Here is a 23,643-nt window from a genome sequence, read left to right as displayed (position 1 = left end):
TAGACATTATTCTACTAGACACATCTGAAATTGAAAACCTGATTTTTAAAAAAAGGTTGTACTTGAAGACAGATTTTATAATTTGACTGTTTAGAAATCTGTAAGTAAACACGTATTTTACTCCTAATCTGCTGAATGGCCCCTAAGGTGTTAAGGGTGCAGATGGTCATCTGTGATTCATCTGCTTCCCCAGGTCTAAATACATGTTTTTTATTTAATGAAAAGGCTATTCGTTGTGTGCACTGATAGCAATTCAAACATACCATGCGAGATATGAATCATTGCGTAACCTTTTTATTTAAAGAAACAACATATTGTAAAACACTACACAGGTCAGCCTTAAATATATTTATATAAAAAAATAACAAAAAATAAATGGAAACAATTTATAGACTCTTACAAGAGTCCACAATTCTGTAGCTTTGCTTCTGCAGAAAAAAAAAATGTTTTGGCTTCTAACTCCACCCAATTCCAGTGAAGATTATCAGTGGCTATATATTAACTGAATGTACTCCCAAGTTACTAACAGATCCTTATTGGTACAAATTCCACTGGGAGTTTTCAATGCCAGACAAATCATTTATCTTGACAATGGTCATTATATATGAACTTTAGCAGTGGGTTCTCATACCCTAAACACACGTGTACAATCCAACCCTTAAACTGCCAGCTCCACTTGCCTGTTATTTATGTGCAATAAGTTTTTACACAGTGCAGTATGTGCAAGAATACCTCAAGAATTCTGATTTGAAGTGACTGCCTTAGCAGCTTGCTAAGGTGGAATAAAACATAGAAAGTGTTTCTAGAGCTGGACGTGCTGAAATTCACTTGACTCAATTTTTGTTTTATGGTGGCTAGGTGCACCACATCACTGGACAATAATTTGATTCAATTGATACAAATTCCAGATGACATCACCCTCCTGCTCAATTTCACATTCAATACTAAACTTTTATAATGGGGAACTTTTATAAGGGTCAATTCAGAAAAATCAAACATCTGACAGCCCATGTGCATCTGTTTAGTGTATTTATGCTTGTAAAGGCTGCAAAATGCCAGTGTCCTACCTTGGTTTAAGCATTGGGGATACTTGGATCCTCCACTATGTAGGTCAATTGGAGGTCTAACTAATGCATCTTCCTCAAACACAGAGGATTTGCCTAGGTTTCATTTGGCTGAATAATCTTAAAACAGCAGGAAACAAAGTCACTGTCTAAACATGCCTCAATCTGCCCTTAAATACTCTATAATTACTGTATAATACTGCATTCGTCCCAAGCCTACTTGTAGGACAGGAGTATATCTCAAGGAATCAAATTTAAATGACAGCTTTTTAATCAAGATCTTTTTTTATACAGTGCTTTTCAACAATTCTTACAGGCAAATCTCCAATTTATACTGAAGATGCCTTTTTTAAATAGAATCAAGAACCAGGCATGCTACACCGGTGACACTCACAGTTTGAAGTTGAGACCTGAATAATCAATTCATTCTGAAATAAAATAGCGATTTCTGTATTCTGAATCCCCACCCTCACCCCTACCCCTCAACCCAGCTGAAACATTGGCCAATCAGTTTGCAGCTTGTGGTTATTTCTGTGTGTCAAATGCAGTTAACAGACGCTCATCCCCGCTGCACATGAAGCCAGCAGGAGCAGTTTATTTCTGTAGCACTAAGAGTCCTGCAGGCAGTCACATTGCTAGCCCATGTTCTTCCTGTTGCCGTAGCCTCTCCTGTGCGTGTCTTTCCAGTTGTCCCAATCCCGTGCTCTCTGCAATGCTTCCTCATTATCGTTTCCAATCTGTCTCTCCTTCTCCTCCTCCTCACGCTCCTCGTTATCAAGGTCAGCTGCAACAGAAATGAGGGAGCCTCATATAATTACCAGGACAGAAGCCAACCACCCCCCTTGTGTTACAGCTCTATTTGCTAGGCCTTGAATTTATTAATTTAGTATCCACTAGCAACACTGTATGTGATAAACATACAAAGAAATGAATGGAGAGTCGTTGACACATTTTTGCAGTTTTATAGGCAGAACATATTAAACATATTGTCTAAGCCTTTACTACTACCAGTATATAAAAAAGGACAATCTGTAATTGAAATGTGTACTGCCTGCCTTTCTATGGTACTTTAAAACTTTGAAGCCTATACTGTCATCTACTGGTAAAAAAAAAAAAAAAAATGTATAAAAGCACACCAAAGACATCAAACACAGCATGTTACATGCATGGAAAAAAGATACAGACAAGCTTAAAACTACTAAAATAAAAACAGATGTTCTGCAAGCGAAGAAACTGGTCCTGCGAGAGCTCACCTAGTTGATGTCAAACAGTAGCTTTTACTCATAAATATGTATTTTGAATTTGACCACGGTTGCAAATCATGTAAAAACCGACTATGACCAGGATGATTGGAACTGTTCTTGTTTTGATGCTTTTGATGCAAGGACCCCCTTGTATATCTCAGGGGCTCTATCCTGGTTAATAAACCCAATTGTAAAGGTGTACTGTACCTGCGCTCTTTGGGATCCCCTGGTCAGGGAGAGCTCCTTGTCTTCTGTGCTGCTCATACCAGTCATTCACAGTCATGGTTGGGAGGCTTGGATAGCCTGCTCCGAACACTCTGGAACACCAAAACACTCTCTGTCAGCATGGCTCCGTGCGGGAAATGACACGATTTTATAAGGAGCTTAATTAGATAGGCCGCAGACGTCACAAGTCTTTTTGTTCATGGTTAATATAGAAGCAAGCACCTTCTCTGCTGTTGTTTAACAGTGCAGACCTGCACACCTAAGATAAGGTAGTCCAGGATTAGTGCTGATCAATCAGGGTCTGTGAAACCAGCCCTGAAACTGCTTAGTTAGCTACATAAGGGTAGTCTCTGTGCAAAGTTAGTTAGTGATGTACTTGATTGGCACCTAACTAACTAAGATATGAAAGACATACCAACCCATTAAAACAAGCCTACCTGGCCTGGACTGCATCTTTTGTGAGAATGAATGGTTTCATTGGCGGCCTCTGCTGCTGTCTAGATGAGTGTGCAGAGTCCTAACCCAAACAAACACATATAAAGTCACTGCAAATAAGACAGCAAAGAGAAAACAAGCTGTTTTAATCAACATTCTACTAGGTCAAAGAGAGGCCTTCAATTCACCCAACTAACCACCAAATCTCGTCCCTGTGGACACTGAAGAGCAAGGGTACAATGACCAATCACGGTCTTGGAGGGGCAGCCCACTCCAGGTTTAACAGGTACAATGACCAATCACGGTCTTGGAGGGTCAGCCCACTCCAGGTTTAACAGGTACAATGACCAATCACGGTCTTGGAGGGTCAGCCCACTCCAGGTTTAACAGGTACAATGATATAATAACTACTTCAGGGTCTGGATAGAGGGTTAATTGGTTCAATTAAACACTGTAGAACAGGGTTGAAACAAAGACCAGGACTGGAAAGGCCAACTTTGGCCACCCCTGCTTAAGAGCTACATTGTCGTCAGTGCCCATAACCTTACCCCACAAAAGCTGAATAAAACATCTAACGTATACCTTCTTCAGGGAGCCCATCCTCTTGAGGATCTGCACCTCCTGGTCGATGCTCTCGATCTCCTCCAGTGCGATGGTAACCCACCTGCGTGCATTCAGCAGGTAGAAGTCTCGCACCACTTCATCCTCCGCCTGCCCGCTGTCCACTGCCACTCTGATCTCCGACAGTTTGGCTTCTGTCTCCTTCTTCTGATTGTATCTGTTTGTAAAAAAAAAAAAGAAATTAAATGAGCTTGATTGTGTCAGCTTACATCAGGTGTGGCCAAAGTTTTTCCATCCAGTCCTGGTCTTTGTTCCAACCCTGTTGTAAATTGTTAAACCTCCATCCAGACCCTGATGTAGTTCATTTCTCATTGCACCTGTTAAACCTGGAGTGGAATAGCCTCCAGGACCATGACTGATTGGACACCCCTGACTTACACAGTAGACATCGGTCCACATCACAAATCCACCAAGCTATTTGGCACAATGACTGTCAGGCAGTAATAAATCACCTAATTATTTTCATATCCAAATAAATATTAACAAGAGATTTTAGATTAGAAAGTTACAGCTCCTGCTGAATAAAAGTGCTTAACAAACTCCAGAATGAATCAGTACAGCACTCTGTATTTTAGCAGGTACTCCCCTTTCTATCTTGGCATTTCTGTGTACTGCCATAGCCACCAGATCAGGGGGGTTAGAGGGCAGGGCAGGAGTCCCGCTGCTCGAATCCTCCCCCGTTTCATTGCTTTCTTCGGGGCTCTGCGTTGCCTTCGGGAGCTCGAACTTCATGATGTTATATTCTTTGCAGCGTTTTAAGAAGTCCAGGAAGTAAACCCTGGCCTTCTGCACCTGCTCCAGACGCCTGGACGGGTTTGTCTCTTTCATCGTGAGCGCCCCCAGGAGAGCGGGCAGCAGCACGTACTTCAGATCTGCCGTGGCGATTTCCTCCAGCTCTTCATTTCGACTGGGGAAAAATACACGACACGGTCATTATGCTTAACCCCTTATGGTACACAAGGAATTGTGCAGCTGTTCAAACAAAATACATTTGAGAGTGACTTGTATCATGAGGAAACTGACAATTTGGATGATTAGATCCAACTTGTCAGTACATTTTATGATTAGATCCAGCTTGTAAGTACATTTTAAACCCTGTTTCGTGAATTACATTTACAGGGAAGGCAATATGTTAGAATGTTTTCTTAGTTATTAGTAGCTCTTAACAATATTAGAATAGCAGTATGCATGGGGGACGGGAATAAGACTCCCATTGCATAGCAGTTTGATCCATTTTTTTTACTAGGAGTTTAATAAGACACACCTGAGCTTGTTACCTATACACTGGGGCTAGTAAAGCCTGGACTGCGTGACAATGCTCTGCAATAGCAGCCTCTTATTTCCATCCCTATGCATTCATCTTTTCTTAATTTCGTCTCTCGGTAGTTTTGGCAAAATGACCACTCGCACTGAAGCGAAAAGCTGGGTAACAGTGTTAACGGTGCCTTCTCGTTTTGTTGTGTTTTTTCAAAAAGTTTACTTATTCTGTGACCTGTCAATGATGATAGGGCCGTGTACAGCGACTAGACATTCTGCTATAATACAGAAAACAACAGGACACCTAAATGCACTTGCAATCGCTTAAATAAACCGGTGCACAGTGACTACATTATCACAACATACAACTACCAATGCGTTTTCCTATAGATAGGCCTCATCCAGACCGGCGGCTCGTTTGAATCTCGACCCCGGTGTTGTGTCAGACGCAAGCGGGTGGTACCTGAACAAGTCGAGCTGGGCCACCATCCGCGTCGCCTCCTCTAACTTGGAGACACCGCGCTTGATTTTAACTTGGATCGGGAGGGATGAGGTCGGCTCGTTTGTGCTTTCCACTTCTTCATAGAGTTTCCACCCGTTATCTATTAAATCGGAAAGTTTGGGCTGATCTGCATCCGACGCTTGGCTCTCGCTTGTCACTGCCGCAGATGCCATTTTTTGTTTCGGAAAATCGGACAGGTTTGGCTGCTCACCGCTTCCGTACACTTCCGTCACATGATTTCCTGTGAGTGCTGGGACACCATAGAACTCGAAACAGTTGCAACAGAGTGGTTGCTGTACTCTGTGTTCCTGCTGCTCGCTGTGTGTGCCGTTATATTTGCATATGGATATTCAGTCACGGGATGAATCAAGTTATAATTGATCTTTATCATTTGTATTTGTGTCATAGCGTATGGCGATTACTGTAACTAGTAACATTATTGCGACAATGTAAATTAAAAAATGTACTGTCTAGACATTTCATTTAAAAGACACAGAACTGATAAAATATTTGTCCACCTGACAAAAAGAAATACGAAGAAGCAGAACTGCATCACCGCGATTCTGTCTTAGCACCGCGCGTATTTCCTTTTAAATCTGACGTGTGCTTTTGTGCCAACTCTTAGTCAACATCAATACACGCATTTCATCTTTCCATCGTTGCATTACCTTAGCGCTAGGTGTCGCTGCTGAATAAGGAAAACCAATTACTCTTTCAACAAAAGCATTCCGTGTTTCTGTATGACGCTGCAAATGTAATGTTGAAATGAATACACATTAACACCATAATGTTAAAAAAACGTTTAAACATGTCTATGAGGTCAGAAATAAATACATCCCAACTTTTAAAAACAGGTATAATATTTAGAGTTTTGCATCTACTGTGTAATACGTTTGGCATCTATATTAATACCGCACAGTATAATAATATGCAATAAGATTGTCTGTTTTTGATTTATTTTCACAGATACACGTGTAAAGTAATGTTGCCCATTTAACCATTTACAGGATATTATTAGCACACTTCCTTATGCGGCGACACTTTGCTCTTGTTGAGGAGAGACAGGAACACGTTCGGAGGAGAAGGGCAAGACGAAGAAAACCCTTTATATTCAATCCCAGGGTCACTTTGTTTGGATTGCCGGAGGATGCGGTGCTAAAGCGTTATCGTCTCACTCCGCAGGTCATCCTAGATTTATAACTGAATTGAGGGAGGAGCTACACCTCCACGTCAATCTAAGGACCGCTATCCCTGCACATGTGAAAGTGCTGTGTTCTCTGCACTACTTAGCCTCTGGTTCCTTTCAGACCACAATTGGAATGTCTGGAGGGATAGCCCAATCCACCTTTTCCAGAGTGCTCGGCAAATTTCTGGATGTCACGCTGAAAAGGGCAGGCCAATACATATAATTTCCTAAGGATACTCGCATAACTGATGTTGGCTGAGGCTTTTCCACACAACTCTGTTTCATGCTGAGTAACCTCAGCCATAAGGACTCTCAGCTCCTTCTCAGAAAGATGAGCTGCGTTTTGTTTTTTGTTTGATATAATTGATTGTTCTTTGTGGAGAGTTACAGAGTCAGTCCCTAGAGCTCGCCTCTTGTTCCTGTAGACCCTGGCCCTCCCAGACTATGTTTAACTCAGTTTCATGCTGAGTAACCTCAGCCATAAGGACTCTCAGCTCCTTCTCAGAAAGATGAGCTGCGTTTTGTTTTTAGTTTGATATAATTGATTGTTCTTTATGGAGAGTTACAGAGTCAGTCCCTGGCCCTCCCAGACTTATGTTTTTTGGCTTCTGCTTTACATTGTGTAAACCTGTTAAGCAGGCAAATCTAAAGGAAGCAGCCCCCACAGGCACAGCACGAGTGCAAGAGCTGGAGCTGCATTCAGAGGCACACTCAGTCAGCCCTCCATGCAGCCAGCCACTTCCATCCCAGGGCAGGCATCCCCACAACGCTTGCAAACGCCAGCGGTGATATCTGACAGATGAGCACAGGCCAGCCAGGCTTTGACAGTACCTGTTTCTGAAAGCTTTGCTAGAGGACACTGCTTGCTGTATACTGCTTTTTGAATACCCCTGGGTGTACAGAGCCAACAATGCAGTGCATAAAACTAATACTGTGCAGGCTGCCTGTCTGGATAATGATCTAACCATTCTACCATACGCTCAGTCCTGACTGTGGTACTACAGAGCTCTTTGAAAAGAATCCTCCTGTACCCCTGACTTCAATGGGACCCTGAATGGTTGGCCATTGCACTTAACAACTGGGGCAGACCCCCTGCCGTTGAAGCATTTGTGCCGAGGCTTTTAAATGTGCAGATTGTGCTGCCCCTTATTGCATAGCCAGCAAACCTGCTTCACTCAGTTGTCAGGCTGAAAAGAAGAAGAAGGTGGTTTCTGGTGAGCCACATGAGCAAAGCCGAGGCTCCCGTTCCCTTCTGAAGCATTGGGTTCTGCTGCAGGAGCACAGAGAGCTAACCTCACATGGCTACCCTTCCAGTCCAACTAGTTCATCTTTTCACAGCTGAAAACAGGTCATCTTTGAAATTAGTGCTGGAAATTACAATGCCGACCAAGTTTTAAAATGGGAACTGCTCAGATTTTTCTTTTTTAATTCAATTTTTAACATTTTTTTAAAAACAGTTTGTGTGAACTTTATGAGGTTTGAGAAGTTGCCCCTCCAAAAGTTGCCCTGAAAAAACAGATATGCATTATATATATATATATATATATATATATATATATATATATATATATATATATATATGTATATGTATATATATATATATGTATATATATATATATATATATATATATATATATATATATATATATATATATATATATTCTTCTGATATTTTGTAGCTTTAATAGTGATGGGGAAGGAGTCTTTTTGACAAATACAGAAGACAGACTGAAAATAATCCCATGCCTGTGTAGATTCAGAATGACAATGAGGACAAATATCTGAAATATTCTCAGCAGATCTGCACTGCAACATTCCTGAGGATGTTAATATTTACGTGTGTGCTGATTCGGCGTCGGACTTCCCAGGGGTTGGAGGGAGCTGTTTACGCCTGTTTAGACTTCAGAGCAGAGAGAGACAGATTAAAGGGACATCATTTATGATTGATACAGTTACAGCCCCCACTCTGTGTACACATTCAAAATATGTACACAGTCAATATATTTAGTTTGCATATGCATTCAGAGGCCCATTCTAGAAGTGTTAACTGGAGTGTGTAAAATTTGAATAAAAAAGTTTATCTTTCAGAAAAGAAATGAGTGAAACAGTTTATTAATTTTGTATTGATAAAGTGGGAAGGTGAATAAGGAAAACTAGTTTGGCTATATTGACTACAGTACGTTATATACATGACCGCAAATCTGCCCAAGTACACATCTGTTTAGCTGCCAATAGCATGTGCTTGTGAACGTATCAGTTCATCACATATGATTACAGCAGTATTGAAATTAGAACATGCAATTACAGAGGGTCTGTGTCACATGTGTGCAATTAGAGAGGGTCTATGTCACATGTGTGCAGTTACAGAGGGTCTGTGTCACATGTGTGCAATTACAGAGGGTCTGTGTCACGTGTGTGCAGTTACAGAGGGTCTGTGTCACATGTGTGCAATTACAGAGGGTCTGTGTCACGTGTGTGCAGTTACAGAGGGTCTGTGTCACATGTGTGCAATTACAGAGGGTCTGTGTCACGTGTGTGCAGTTACAGAGGGGTAAATTCTAAGATTTTTCCATTATCGGTAAGTGTGAATTAGTTTCATTGAGCAGTCTCCTTTAATTCTAACAGGAAGGCTCACACCCAACCCAGGCTCTACACACTACAATCGTGTTCCTCATCATGGTTAAAAAGTGTGGCCGGCCAATATGAAAACTCCACAGCACCTCCGGGCATGCCTGTCTCTTAAATATCAGCATCCTCAGGAATCCTACGCTGACACTCTGCTACAGAATGTCTTGAAGGGCTATCTGTCCTCATTATCCCTGCCCAGTCTATGAAAAGTGTGAGTAATTGTTTTCATTGTGTCAGCTAGCCCCATCTGGGGCTCCACCATTGTGTTCTTCTTCTTTTTGTGTAATCGATTTATCTGCACCATGCAGTTCTGCGTTACTGGGAGTCCAACATTGTGTGTGTGCATTGACCTCCCACGCCTTGACAATTGACTAATGTGAGCCGAAGGGTCACAGGTTACATTTACACTGGGACCCACGTTCCCAGTAACCCGGTAGCCTGTGGCTACTGAAATGCTGTTTAGGCTATTTTTAAGCTTAATTTATTGTTGCCGATTTAGCTGCCTTAACCTGGCAGTCTGTTTTGTTTTTGAAAAGCTGATGTTTGCCAGGAATGCAGTAATCCCGGTTGACAGCAGGAGAGTGATACATAAAACAAGATGCCGTAGACAAAACTGCCCACAAAATACTGAAGCATTTGTTGGCGCTGTAATCTGACGGATCAACAGTATTTATGGCAGAGCTGTTGTGCTACTCACATGTTTACTAATCGCTAATTATCCCAGGCTTGCACCTAATTACTGTTTTTGTAAAATGTATCAACAGTAGCTGGTGAAAGCAAGTGTGCTTTCATGCTGTTTAAGAAAAACGAAATCTTGGTAAAATTTAACAATTAGCCTCTTTTATAAAGGATTCATATTATAAACTTTAAAATAAACTATAAACTTTAAAATAAACTACACTCTAAACCGCATCAAGACTGACTTGTGGTTACTGGATTAAACACAAGTCCCTCCATTCTAGGCACTAAAAAAAAAGAAAGAAAAACATGGAACAAAACAGCAAAAGTCTTTCAGATGAAAATCCTGCTTTAGGCTAAAAGTTAAGTTCTGTGAATTGTATTGCAGTTGGCCACACAGTGTGAGCAGATTTCAAATGATTTCATTCACAATGACAATGATCCAAGAATGTTTTGGATTCGAGCTGGCTTCAGGAATTGCAATAAATATGAAGCCTGTTTTAAAGTGTTCAGGGAGGGATCAGATAACTGCGTGCAGACATGGTATGTGAATACTTGTGTTGCTGTGCCTTTGTATACCTTTGACCTCCGACAGAGTACATTTTGTTTTCTGTAAGCAACAGGATCCCAGGGTAGAGAACCTCTCGAAGTGATCTATATTGCTGCTACCACTGTATACACTTGTGAAACATATTGTAATCACTTTCTATCTGTCTGTCTGTGTTTATACTGAGACTGGGTAGCTGAGAAGCCCTGGACAGGAGTGATTTATTTCTTCTAAATGTTTAACCGCTTTAAATAACATTTCAAAGATCAGGGGCAAGTACTTGGGGTGAAACCCTACAAACGTCAGTCCAGATTAAAATCATTTGCTATTGCTTTCAGAAATCAGAAACACGGATGTGACTTCTGTGCTTGTGTTTAACTTACAATATGGAAAAGTTGAGTGCTTTTCAAAAAGGGAGAGTAATGCAACAGGAACAGAAAAAAAAAAACCAAAAAGTGTCTGATGAAATGTGGCACTCTTGAGGAGTCTCCTGAGCCATGTGTTTGTAAGGATCCCTCTGTGTCATTCACCTGCAGGAACAGCAGTGCCTAAAGAACATCATCTGGACTCCATTTGTAGGGATTCGCATTACTGCTGCTAAGCCTCATGAAGATTGAGATGGAGAGACAGAGGAGTCACACAGCCCTTGTTCTAGGAGGAAAGCCGTTTCTCAGAGGAATGGTAGAAATGTTTGGTTGCTGGGCTCACATCATGGGCGACTTGTAACCTGTAAACACCACAGGTCAGAAAGTTGAGGAACACCTTCAAAACAGATGACAGATTTAAGGGATTTGCACAGCCCGGAGCAACATACTCCTTGTAATGACTTCAAAATTAAAACCTTTGTCTGGGCCGCTTTTAGTAAAGCTGTAAACACGTGCGCTAACTGCAGTGAACTATACTGACCATTTCACACATAGCACTTGATGGACTGTGACAAAAATCACAAACCACAAAGCTGAAGAGTCCCACAATCGCTAAAATGTAAACCCTTGTTGTCTGTTTGCTGTAGCAGTAAAATAAAAATCCTGTCTGTTTACTGTTATACTCTTCCATGGCTTTTTATCTCACCATGCAATCTACTTTTTCAGAAAGCAGGCCTTGTTGTCCGGCGTGTTTACAGTTGGTTTGTTAGTGTGTTTGTTTACATTTCCCAAAGGTAGCTGCAGCAGCAGAGACCCTTACTCGCTTCTCTCCCTTCCTCACTTCCCTGTGGTAGTTCCATTACCACTTTGACAATATGCAGGGATTGTGTAATGAATTAAACTGTACATTGTCCAAACAGTGATCTGAATTATTGCAGACAGAGTTTTAGAAATATGCACTTTATTTTATTTTTATAGGAATTTCAAAGGCCAGTAAACATACTTGGCAACTGATTGAGTTAATTAGACATTGCTATTGCCTGGTAATAGTTTTCATTTATTTTATCACAACTAGTCAGGTTCATACTGTTTATTGTTCCCGGCACATCTCACCTTTTGCAGTACCGGTAATTTGATCTGCAGCATAATGGCCACCAGTCTGTTTTGCAGAGTTGCTAAAAAGTTGATGAATCCACTGCAAGGGCCTTTGATGTCACAATTGTGTGCTTTAATCAGTTTGCTTTTCTATTGGCTCATAAAAATTGCCAAAAAGGTGCAAATGCACGAGTGCTAATTGAGCACGTCTCATCTTTTCTGAATCAGGTGAAAATTGCTACCGTACAGTAGCTGTTGAACAGGGGATTTGATGAAAACTTCATGCATCATTGATCAAATCTGAAATCAGCAGTGTATAATAAACCCAACTAAAACTGAACTTCCAAATTCACTAACTAACTCACCAAATAAAGGGTTAGCGATTTGGTTTTACATTTAAAAGTGGAATGAATTGATATAGAATTTGCAGTAGTAAAATGTGGCATCTTTAGTATACTGTGTTTAATGGTATGACACTTTAGTATGGGGATGTGCAATAGTTGGTAACCCTTTAGATGTAAGTGAGGCAGAATTGAAATTGCCTATAATGATATTTGCCTGCTATCTATTGCTACTTTAAACATGGATGCTAATGTGCAAGGCTCTGCTACTGTACTCAACCCCTCCAGTGTGTCTGAATTGAGTCTGAATTTCTTACAAAGAGAAAAGTCTGTTAGGAATGGCGTGGTCAATGATTCCACTTTGTTTAAGATTCCACTGGGTGCTGTATGCTGCTGTGTAGATTGAGGTTCATTGAGATTCCACTGGGTGCTGTATGCTGCTGTGTAGATTGAGGTTCATTGAGATTCCACTGGGTGCTGTATGCTGCTGTGTAGATTGAGGTTCATTGAGATTCCACTGGGTGCTGTATGCTGCTGTGTAGATTGAGGTTCATTGAGATTCCACTGGGTGCTGTATGCTGCTGTGTAGATTGAGGTTCATTGAGATTCCACTGGGTGCTGTATGCTGCTGTGTAGATTGAGGTTCATTGAGATTCCACTGGGTGCTGTATGCTGCTGTGTAGATTGAGGTTCATTGAGATTCCACTGGGTGCTGTATGCTGCTGTGTAGATTGAGGTTCATTGAGATTCCACTGGGTGCTGTATGCTGCTGTGTAGATTGAGGTTCATTGAGATTCCACTGGGTGCTGTATGCTGCTGTGTAGATTGAGCTTCATTGAGATTCCACTGGGTGCTGTATGCTGCTGTGTAGATTGAGGTTCATTGAGATTCCACTGGGTGCTGTATGCTGCTGTGTAGATTGAGCTTCATTGAGATTCCACTGGGTGCTGTATGCTGCTGTGTAGATTGAGGTTCATTGAGATTCCACTGGGTGCTGTATGCTGCTGTGTAGATTGAGGTTCATTGAGATTCCACTGGGTGCTGTATGCTGTTGTGTAAATTGAGGTTCATTGAGATTCCATTGGGTGCTGTATGCTGCTGTGTAGATTGAGGTTCATTGAGATTCCACTGGGTGCTGTATGCTGCTGTGTAGATTGAGGTTCATTGAGATTCCACTGGGTGCTGTATGCTGCTGTGTAGATTGAGCTTCATTGAGATTCCACTGGGTGCTGTATGCTGCTGTGTAGATTGAGGTTCATTGAGATTCCACTGGGTGCTGTATGCTGCTGTGTAGATTGAGGTTCATTGAGATTCCACTGGGTGCTGTATGCTGCTGTGTAGATTGAGGTTCATTGAGTTTCCACTGGGTGCTGTATGCTGTTGTGTAAATTGAGGTTCATTGAGATTCCATTGGGTGCTGTATGCTGCTGTGTAGATTGAGGTTCATTGAGATTCCACTGGGTGCTGTATGCTGCTGTGTAGATTGAGCTTCATTGAGATTCCACTGGGTTGCAGGTAGGGGTATAATTGAGTTGTTTCTTGCAACTTGTGTTATGTTACAATAGTTTTTTTTCCAAATCTGGGGGTAAACAGATTTTTCAGGTTACTGTTGTGTTCCAGTATAATATAGACCCTAAACAGGCAAAAAAAAAAAGCATTTTGGAAAACGTGAGAAAAAAAGCAGATTTTCCTGAGCGCTAGGGAAACCATTAATTTTGGATGTGTCCATTTTTGTCTGTTGGGCGGTAATTGTGAGTAAAATGTTTACTCTCTGGTGAAACGAGGGCTGTTCCAAGACTATAAACACAGAAATAAAAACATCTTGAAGTTTAAGTGCAATTAATCTTGTTTCGGCTCTGGTTAACTTGTGCTATGTGCAAACTGAGCCCACTTCAGACAAGCACTGGAGAGAAATGAGCTGTTTAAAAGGGAGGTGTCCTCAGGCTATTACCTCGAGCTGGTGATTTTGAGCACCCTAAGGGCTGAGGCTGCTTTGTGTGACTGTGTGAGGAAGTTTAGCTCCAACTGCACAAAGGGAATTGCGTTTTCAATGCCTTGGGATTTCATTACTCTCTTCCTCTAGTTTTGCTGGGGTAACAGATGGTGCAACAAAAATGTTTTTATTTTAAGCACTAGAGAAAATACTTGATTGGAAGGGTTCTGGCAAAAGAGCAATCCACGGAGACCACAAATAGAGTCTTATAATACAGCCTGTCATAATATGTTATAGAATTTATCTTCAGTGTGGAGAAAAAAAAAAGTTCTACTTGGCCCTTTCTAATAAGGCTACGATTGAGTGTGTTTGAAATTATGGATACATCTAAAATAATATTCAGCCCTCAACACAGGACTTCCCAACCTTGGTCCTGGGGACCCCATGTGTCTTCTGCTTTTCATTCAAACAGAGCTCTCCATTATTTAACTAAACCCTTAATTGAACTAAAAATGTGCTTAATTAGATATTTGTACTTGTTTTCAGCTCTTAAACAGTTGCAGATTTCAAGTTAGCTTTTACATTTTATAAGTAACTTGAACTCTGCAACTTTTTAGGAGATGAGAACAATTAAAAAGGTCTAATTAAGCAAATGATTAGTTCAATTAAGGTTCTAGTTAAGTAATTGAGAACTCAGTAGGAATGAAAACCAGAAGACACATGGGGTGCCCAGGACCAGGGTTGGGAAGCCCTGCTGTAACACAAGATACAAAGGTAAGTGGAAGGGTTGGGGAACTTCAGCTCTTCATAGTACTACACACAATCAGACCTAACATTAAACTACTGTCTGTGTCCTGCAGAGAAAGCAGCTTCCTTCTGAGTTTCAGAAGCTGCACTTGGTTACCATGCTGTGAGTTTATGTGAGGGCCCCTAGTCCGTTATCTTCGCTCATCTCCGCCAGCTGTCACGAATGGATGATCACTTAACCTCTGGCTTCCCAGCCCTCCAGGTTAGGGAATTTAATCTCGTGGTACGTGAACTGAGATGCAACATCTCACACTTGTACCCAGTATTACACCTGTGTGAAAATGAAACACAAAGAGGCATTCTTTAACTGGGCTACTGAAACTTCACCCTGATCAATCTAAAGCCAGAAGGAGAAGGAGACAGTTGAGAACCACACTGAGCAAGCGACAGCCCTGCTAGAGATTCCAACAATGCTGCATGCATGCAGGTAGAGGAAAAGGAAGAGGAGAAAGAAGAGGAGGACCTTTTCACATTTAAAGTCTGCTGTTTAAAAAAATAAAGAATTACAGCAACAATAAACATTGGTTCAGACTCTCTCTGGTTTTTCTAGTACCCAAAGGAAGGGCACATTTTCTAATTGTGGTACGAAAAAGTAAAACATGATCAAGGTTGTTTTTGCAGGCAGGAAGAAAAGTAGAATGATCACCCATAAAACCCATAGGTCACTTATACTATTGAAAAGCACATTTGTAAAAGAATGACAGTGTTACAAGAAAACAAATCGTCTTTGCCATTCCAGAAAAGCACAAAGTGAATTTCAGGTCTTCCCATTGAATTCCGTCTGCAGGATTTCCTGCCAGTATTTCTTATTGACACAGGCAGATTTAGTGGCTTCCCACTGAGCACCATGTCTGCACAAAGTAGGAATGTTTTACTGGCCCTGTGGGGAGGGCAAATATTGGCCTGTTTGACTGGGAAAATGAAATGGAAGGGTAATTGAGTTTAAACACATGAGGGGAGAGCTGAACTGTTACCACTCTACCAGCTGTGGGGAAAAAAACAAAACATACATATTACAAATCCAGGCAGTGTCCCTGTGCAGGACAGGCTCTCGCTTCATTTTTCATTACTTTAGACTCGTTCTTTACTGTCTCTAACAAATGAAAGGCACGGCTTGTGCAATGGCTCTGTTTACGCTAACTATGCTGTGCTTTAAAAGGCATCTTCCTTCACTGAATGAGTTTAAAACCAAGGCAGCCTGGCATTGAAACTGCCTAATTAAAGCTTCCACTTAACTGAAGTGTGATGATATTCTTCAATATTCTGTTGAATGGGTTTTTCTTCTATGCAATAGCACGCTCAACCAGGACAGTTAGCAATCCCCATCAATATGGTGGGCAACAGCTATCCTTCAGATACACAGCGGGATGTCTTGGTCTGCAGGGTCCAGAGGAGCAGAATGTGTCCCTGTGTCTCGCGGCTGCTTCCCAGCTGGGATGTGACACTAGGGTGGCCCCTTGCTCTGAGCTCTATTTGCCAGGGCATGCTGTCTCCACTGCTGCTGTCTAGCTTCTAGATGTCTGTATACACTAACAGTTTGCCTTCATTGCAGTGATGATGAACAGCTTCTACCTAATTGCTATGGAAGCAGTCCAAGCAATTGGTTAGTTTTATAACAGTAAGTACGCATGAACCGACAACAGCGCGCGGACAGCGTTTGATGCATATCTGAATGCACAGCCTGCTAAATGACACGCAAGAGCAGTAGGTTATGAGAAATAATAGTGGCAAGGGTACCCAATAGACCAGAAGAGGACAGCCAATTCAGTGCATTTAATTAAAGCAAGATATCGGGGAAATAATCCACTTGAAAAAACAGACTCCTAGAATGTAGGGATGCATGCATGGACCGGGCTGAGCTTTAGAACATTCTTCAGCACTGTGTATGCTTTCCTCACCACATCCTCTTTATTTGATCACATGACCATTTCACCCGATTCATAACATATTTAGCAACCTTCTCAACTGCTTTTAAATTGTTATACAGTTTAACCTCTTATTAGCAACTTTATTTTGCAATACACAGTCAAGGCATGGAAATCTGAAATGATCTGCCCATAGCGAAAATACATGCGCCATATAGTTGCTCATACTTTGTATGGTTATCAGTAGAGTTGTGTGCATTAGTAACACACATAACTTTGAAGAGTCAATAATAAGACTGAAGTATTAAAAACAGACACAGCTTTCAACTTTGATAGCAACTTGGAATGTTCTTGAAAATAGAAATGTAGTTTTTACCGAGTTTATTTTTCATAGCTGCATTAGCAGCAGCAAGAAATGACGAACATTAACAGTGTTCCTCCCAACATTTAAACGGACACAAGTTCACAGAAAGTGCACTGCAGTGATGCCTCGTTCAATGATAGTGAATGAACACTGCTCTGAAAGAACATGCTAAAGTACTGATGCCAAACACAACCCTTCGAATACTGTAGTTGATTACTGGTCGAAACGGTTCTTTTTTTTCAAAGGGTTCACATACCAAGCACAGTATTTAATCAAAGCAAAAGCACATTTGATAACGTGTTCCAATTAAACATTTCTATTTGTTTTTATTCTGCTTAGATCTGCGTTACTGGGTAATCAGAGAAGACTGGGAGTAGGCTAGGTATCTCTGTAGCTACAGATGTAATCGTATTAGATTAAATACAGAATAGTGTTGCGGTGACTGGCTTCTGTACTGAAAACCCACAATGAATATGGGCAGTAGAAAGTTCTGTAGACTACCCTGCTTCTTAAGAAGACATGGCACTGCTTACAGAGCCTCTATATTTAATTAAAACCACCTCTTGTAATTGAAAACTAATGTCCCCTTTCATAAATTTGTTTCCTGGTCTGGTTTACCTTGGCAGGGCTTGGATGTGTTCGACCGATACCTTGCCACAATCTGAAATTGAATGCCCCTTGCACAGAAGTTCCCAAGGTTATTTTAAGAAGTTTAAAACAGCAAATTACTGACAGGGAGGGATTTCCTCTTTCCAAAGCATATTTTTTTTCTGTTTTTCCTAAGCTACATTCAGGCAACGGCGGGGTAAAAACTCTCTTATTGTTAGCATTTCCAAGGAGCCCAAGTCAACTGGAATTTGGAGTTTGTTTGCACAATGGGAAACTAATGATTTTGGATTCTTGGGATTAAGTGGTTTCATAATTTAAAAGACAAATCTGTTTTTCCAGCAGAAGGCACAATAATGCAGATGTCTGTAACTCATGTAAAATGAGTTCTTAGCTTTTTCTAATGCATTTATAAGTATTTCCCCTTGCATCATAAAACATGTTCGCTTGTTTGCTATGTCTACTCTGTTTATAGAGGCTCGTTGGATGGGATTCTGTTAACAAGATGTTGCATGCATATGGGTCATTAACTGTGTCAATATTTAAAAGAAATAAATCAGACTGCAGTTGCCAAAGAAGAATTAAAGCTAACTAAAGAACCATACTGATTTTTTTTTCTCTAATCTAAGAAACCCACAGCTAGCGCTGTGTAAAGTTTAGAATCTGCTGAAAGATTATTGGTTGAACCCTTTATCAAATTCTCTTCAGTGTCAATGCAGTGGAACTACAATAGCAATTCTGTACCAGGATACAGTGATAAAATAAGTGGTAAAATGCTATCACACAGAAAACGGTTTCCTTTATTGACATTCTCTATGGTATCATGATACATTGGTGACCCATTGCATGAAATAGCCATCTCAGTACCACTGTGCTACAGTATCAGAACCACTTTGCAATACTGCTAATCCATTGAGTTACCATTGCTAGCAATGCTGTCATCTGCTAATGATTCTACTAAGGTATCTTCAAGAAAGAAAAACTGGAATATTGTCAAAATCAATAATAAAAAATGGTTTCATGGAGGGTGTGCTAAAGGACACACTGCTAGCATAACCACAACAACCTTGTTATAAAGATGGACAGAATGGTTTCTGCAGTGTGCACCTTTTGAACAATTTATTAGCAAACCTGTACATATTTGGGATTCATTATTAGTTTTTAATAGTGATTGGTGGCTGACCAATCAGAAAGAGGGTGTTTTCGGCTCTTTGTCATAATTGGTTTTAAAGACCAAATCCATTCAGACAGCAGTAGCACTTAACTAGCAACTCTGACTTCAAGAAACCTATGCAGCTGTCCAAAGGGTTTTGAGGTCAGAGATCACTGTTGCGGGGTGGTCATTAATCTAGCGTGTCATTTAACTGCCCTCGTCCACCGAGTTAACCCTTTCTCTCTTTGTAGCTGCAAGAAACAAAAAAGCTGCTGTCCTGTAGAAAATAGAAGCAGCTGTTTGTAGTGAAGAACTGTCACACTTTGCTTTGTAGAAAGAGACAGGTTTGATAAGTTTGCACTGCCGCTGCTAAGTATGAAAATGATAACCATGTGAAAAGAGAAACGTCTCATTTTCTTATTCATTCATTTGATCCTTTCGATCAACAGGGCATGCTAATCAATGAGATCTGCAGTATGTATCTATCACAAGCACTTGTAGACTCACTGGCACTTCAGCGACAAGCAATCAAAGAATGTACCGTCCCGAAAAACAGCTCACATGAAAGAACTGTCATTAACACAACCTCAAATAAATCGTTTTATCCAAACACCTGTTTGCAAAAATGTGTAAATAATGTGCTTTAAAGAGAAATCCATATGATACCAAATACCATTAATATTACCACAGCTTCTGCTGCTGCTAATAATAATAATAATAATAATAATAATAATAATAATAATAATAATAATAATAATAATAATAATAATTGATAATGGTGCTCCCCACCTGTCTGTCTGTTTACCTATCATACTAAGTAGTTGTTCTAGGGAAGCTCAGTGCTTGTGATCCATGCCACAAAATAAACCGTGTAACCCGAGGCAGCTTATCAAAACAATTAGCAGCCTCTACTCAAAACAAGGCTCTGTGTTCAAAATAATGCCGGAACTGAGCTGCTGTCCTGCTCCCTATGGAACAGATGAAGGATAAGACACACGGCAGGAGCTTGGCAATGTGTTTTACCTGGTGCTGCAATCCAGTGCACACCATTGTGGATGCTCTGCCTCTCTGCCTGATTGCATGCTCCCAGTGGGCTCGTGTCCGCGCCCCTGGGGGTCATGAATTGAATCTTGTTCACAATTAGTTAGGGGACTAAGAAAAGAATGAGGAATTTTGCTTATGTGATAAAAAAAAAATGCTTGAAATTACTCAGGGTCAAAAACTGGTAGGGGTGTGGGGCTCGGACAAGAATGAATTCGCTGTTGTTTGTGTGTCTTGGTGTTTTTGTGAAAGACTTTTGACAAAAGCAAAATATGTGTTAAAACAGTAGCAAAGGCCAGAGGTGTTGTTTTTTGTATTCTAATCCTAACCTTAACCCAAAGCCCGAGGCTCACTCAGTCTGCTTTTACAAAAAAACACTGCAAATGTGGATTTAATGTTCACTGTGCTTCAGCACACCTGTGCCCAGCTTTGTGGGTCTTCTCTGCCCTACTGTGAGTTTGGGACTTTTCTAAAACTGTGAGCGATAAATATATCTGTCTTGCCGCAAATCTTTCTACCCACATTCACCCTTAAATACTTGACGCCTATGCGCAAGACTGTTTCCTTAACCTCCCGATCTTAGGTCAGAAGCTCAGAGACAAAGCCTGTCGATGTATCCTGTTAGCTACACTTTCTCATGGGCCCAGATCAACTGACCCTTTTCAGTTTAGAAATCTGTCTAGAAGACTTTGTGCAGGTTATTCTTACTAACGGATTTAACGGGGCCCACCCATGCACTCATAATCTTGGGAAAGGAAACACAAATGTGTGCGGCTACAGTATAGATACAAAAATGCATGACTACATCGTACTGATTCATTGCACCCATTGCAGCCCTGTACTGGTACACTTTCAAAATAGAAAGCCTGATTTTTCTGACGTGTCCTTTGGCAGGCAGCAAGGCACCAGGTCGCATGAAGACACCTCTCCTGCAGTATGTGTACAATGCATCAATTCCTCCACAGCCAGTGATGGATTGTTTGGCCATGCAAGTTAAACTTCTGGCATGTACCTGTGTACAAGTGTGTAATAAGCATAGGTGCTGCAGTAGGCAATAATAACTATATGGCTCTTTGTATATTTCCAATACAGTTGTGTTTTCTTAAAGCTAGTGTTTTGTGTTTCATGGATTAACTCTGTACGAATCGGTTCTGCCTCCTAGTGTGGTTCCAGTCCAGGTTTTATTACAACCAAGCACTTAGAGTAATCTCCACTCTGCATTGCTTTCCTGCTCACTGAATATTTCTCTCATCTATAGAAGCTGTTCTTCACACTGTAGGCTACAGAGCAGAAGTCAATCCACAGTATTGTTTTGACTTACCTTGTCTGTGTGTTTCAGTGTACGCTGCACCATTTAAACACTGTCTACAGTGCAGAGCTTTACACTGAGAGTTGTGATTAACTAGATTTATAACCAGAAAGGAGCCTGGAGTGCGTTGTCATTGTGGCTGCATAGAAAAAGGACCCTGTCTTGGTTTTTAAATGAAACCACTTGCAGTTCGTGATTGTTTTTCCGTAGGCACATTAAATAGATTTATACATTGAGAAAAGAGCTAGAAATACTCCCCTTAGGAGCTCTGTTTCCTCTTAACTACATTAACTACTGATACAGGCACACCTACATCGCCATATAAAACATGTGCTTCCACTGCTACTCCTACACAGCAGAGCGGACAAGTTTCAAGCTTCTTTCAAGTTCCTGACGTCTGTTCAGGAACCTAATTATTTTATTCTCTATATTTATAACCAGATTTATAGCCCCCTGAAACACCCGTGTTAGAACAGGAGCCAGGGAGAGGTCTATCTCCAGACAGCCAAGTACTGTGAATGCTTTTTTGGATTGCCAATGAAGAGATAATGCTCGTCAGATTTGAATCTGTCTGCCATGTTAATAATCAGCACTGGATGTTACTGAGTACAGTAAAATCACCCCCACTTTTCTACACTGAAATTGAAATGTATTCCTTGTTATCTGCTTTTATTATAGGATGGAAGTGTATTTTTTATCACAGGAGCGAGTCTGTCAGAGATAAAATGTCAATAGTTAGCATTGAGAAAGTCTGTGGATAGCCCTGCCATTAACATGTTAAATTATTACACTATTCAGGAAACAAAACACCCAGCAATAAACAAACAAGCATGTGTCTAGGAGTTTGGGTTCATTAACTGTTGCTCAACGGGAGCATTGTATGGATCATGTTCAGATGTTCTCCCAGAGGTTCATCAAGTTTACAGAAGGGGCCTGAAGATGTCGGCCTGTTTTAAAAGAATGTTTCATCAAGGAATGTTTTTTAAAAGTAAATACATTAAGTTCACAAAACCTGTTTAAACTGTTTTAGAAGAGGTTATTTTAACCTAAGAGAATGTTCATAAAACACAAGGTCTTCAATAGCTCAACCAATTTGATGCCATGACCTGCTCGATTCTGAAAGCACTGATACCCTCTCCATGTGCCTAAATAATATGCGATCAAAACGCATTTTCAACAAGCGATAATCGTGCAGTATTCAGGTAGGGTGAACAGGACATTACTTCCCTTTGACTTAATGGCTATTCCTGCCTAATGCATCCACTACCCAAGCCCATATTTAGACACCAAAACACATGTCTTGCTTTGACTGCATTTGGGAAGTTATTTAGTTTTATTTCGAATGCAGCATTCTGCTGTAAGGAAAGCTCTGTATGTTTCAATTCATATAAGGACTTTTAATAGCATTGCTTCTTTCCTGTGCTCAGTTGTGCAATGCCAAATGTCAGAACAATCTTTTAATTTGACACTAACGCTGACTGCTCAGCTCTTAGCTAAGACTTGTGGAAATGTTGACACATGTTGCTCAAGCCTTCCTCAAACCTTCAGCTGCACACACAGGGGGTCTCGGGGATGCACACTGAAGCTCTGTGCTCAACACTGGAGCACCTAAACTCCCTTCTTTCTATCAGATTGCTTGGCTTTAGTGGGTGCTTATGCAGAATACATTTTCATTTATCACCCTGCCAGATGGTTGCAGATTTCATGCAAGTTAACTAAATCAATGTATCATAGTGTCAGAATTATCGTCCGTTTTCCAAATCAAATGCACACAAATCTATATATATATATATACAGATAATAGGAGTAATGCATTTAAGTTTTAATAAAACGAATAGCACAAGTGTCATCTGAAATATTTAGCCCCCCCCCCCCCCCCCTCCAAAAAAACATAATACATAAAGCCTATTCTTTTTATTGCTAGGACTCGGATGTGTGTGTCTGCAATTTAAAGCTGACACCTATGTTCTTAACGTATTGTATCAATAAAGGCTGTAATGCTATAAAGCGTAACAAGCTTGTTCTCCATAAATGAAATCCATAATGAAAAGAAACAGTGTATAAATTCTCAGCGGCGCACTCTCTGGGTTTATCAGTGAAAAATGAATCTTCTGGGCCATGTGCAGTGTTGAGTTACTTGAGCACTTACTCCCCGAGCCTGCTGTGAAGCCTCCCATTCCATCACGCTGTAAAAGCAAAATAAATAAAGCAGGCGTGGATTGTTTCAGGAATAACAGTGGAGGCAGCGGCTGCGGAACAGCATGGTACTTATCGGGTATGAGAGGAGCTAGTGCACTTTGATGACCTTCCTTACCAGAAGTAATGTGGTGCCTGGGTTCTATTTGTCATCCCACAATTAGATATCGTCCTCTGGCCC

At 40.9% G+C, this 23,643-nt stretch overlaps 1 protein-coding gene across 1 annotated transcript; it reads right to left on the bottom strand.

The window, feature by feature from the left end:
- Window positions 1-278: 278 nt before the first annotated feature.
- LOC117411983 (immunoglobulin-binding protein 1-like) lies at window positions 279-5,657 on the bottom strand. The gene is made up of 6 exons (XM_058989541.1): window positions 5,310-5,657; window positions 4,178-4,496; window positions 3,551-3,748; window positions 2,971-3,050; window positions 2,516-2,625; window positions 279-1,848 (listed from the first exon to the last, which is right to left on the bottom strand). The coding sequence occupies exons 1-6, from the start codon at window positions 5,519-5,521 to the stop codon at window positions 1,700-1,702; spliced, it is 1,068 nt and encodes a 355-aa protein (XP_058845524.1). The 5' UTR covers window positions 5,522-5,657; the 3' UTR covers window positions 279-1,699.
- Between the last annotated feature and the right edge of the window lie 17,986 nt (window positions 5,658-23,643).

This window comes from Acipenser ruthenus, chromosome 16 (genome assembly GCF_902713425.1).
Source record: "Acipenser ruthenus chromosome 16, fAciRut3.2 maternal haplotype, whole genome shotgun sequence".
NCBI lineage: Eukaryota > Metazoa > Chordata > Actinopteri > Acipenseriformes > Acipenseridae > Acipenser > Acipenser ruthenus.
The sequence above is the reverse complement of the archived record's forward strand: the minus strand, read 5'-3'. Positions and strand labels throughout refer to the sequence as shown.